Genomic DNA, 1331 nt, shown 5'->3' with positions numbered 1-1331 from the left:
TTATTATTATCATCATTATTATTGTTATTATTATCATCGACACTTTTATTTGTTTATGTGTCTGAGTGAAAAGAAACACATTGCAACAATGACGGTCATTTTGTGCAAGGGAAAGGCAGTACAGACAGACAGAAATAAGAAAGGGAAAGAGAAGAAGTAAGACTTTTCAGTGGAGCGCTCCTACAATTCATTCCTATGCAGTAGAATTGCAAACAATGCCAAGAGAGTTAACAATAATATAAAGGTGCAGCCCTCTAGTATAATAGATGAGAAGAATTATGCGTATTGACGCGACTGTTTAACCATATAAAGGTGTAGCGCTCTAGTATAGTGGGTGGGAAGATTTATGAACAATGATGAGATAGTTTACCATAGAAAAGTGCAGCCCTCCAATATAGTATCCAGATGGCCCTCCTCCATACGGTCGGGGTCAAAGTTCATGCAGGCAGCTTCCAGGAAAGACGACGCACTGCTGACGTCACAAGGGGAAAGCATCCGTCTCTCCAGCAGCGGAGTGAAAGAGGAGGCTGGCTGCTCCCCACTATCGCCCTCACACGGCGGTGTCCCAGCGAGAGTCTCTTTGGGGTCATCGGGAAGTCCCAGACGTTTCGCTTTGCGGCGTGATTGTAAGTCAAGCGGTTCTAGAAAGTTCTCACATGTCCTCAGATCCAGGTCCGTTACAGATTCGGGAGAGGCGCCATCTTGCAGGGAGGGGGAAGTCCCCCGGTCCGAGGTCGCGCACTGATTGTCTTCGTCACTAACCCGAGGCGCGCACGACTTCATGTGTGTGTCTATTGCGTCTCATGGAGCAGGGCACGAGAGCGAGAGTAGTAGTCGTGGGGAATTTTCACACAAGTGGAACAAGAATAGACCATGCTCTTCTAGCTCTCTCCGCCTTCTGACAAATCACAGACAAGGTCTATTGGAACTCACGAGTCCGTAACAGGTAAACCTCACAAGCAGTCCCGAGGCTCAGTTCATTCTTCAAAAAGGTTGTTGAACTAAAATGCTCTACATAGCGGATAGAAAAACAACGTTTCTTTAAACGACAACGTAGCATAATATGACCTGCATTTTTTTTTTAAACCTTAATTTCTTTACCTTCCCGCCCCCAGCATACAAAACGAAGAACGTGATATTCCTTTCCACAACACATCACTCCATAGACCGTGCCCGTCACGTTTCCGTAATATAGAACACTAATTTTAATCATCTACTCATATCCACGCATGGATAACCCAATAGCTATTGCGTGCGGAGTTACAAAACGACAGTCCGCTTTTTTAATAAATATTAGAATCTTGTCACGATCTTGGTGAATTTAAAAGTTT

General features: G+C 44.6%; 1 protein-coding gene across 1 annotated transcript; it reads right to left on the bottom strand.

The window, feature by feature from the left end:
* Positions 1 to 369: 369 nt before the first annotated feature.
* Positions 370 to 1004, bottom strand: LOC106012779 (the record flags this gene model as incomplete). Its single annotated transcript, XM_013086708.1, is given in 1 exon segment — positions 370 to 1004. A coding segment is annotated over 1 exon segment (414 nt), but the record flags the coding sequence as incomplete, so codon positions are not given.
* Between the last annotated feature and the right edge of the window lie 327 nt (positions 1005 to 1331).

This window comes from Aplysia californica, unplaced genomic scaffold, assembly GCF_000002075.1.
Source record: "Aplysia californica isolate F4 #8 unplaced genomic scaffold, AplCal3.0 scaffold00494, whole genome shotgun sequence".
Classification (NCBI taxonomy): domain Eukaryota; kingdom Metazoa; phylum Mollusca; class Gastropoda; order Aplysiida; family Aplysiidae; genus Aplysia; species Aplysia californica.
Note: the sequence above shows the minus strand (reverse complement) of the source record. Positions and strands in the feature narration are given on the sequence as shown.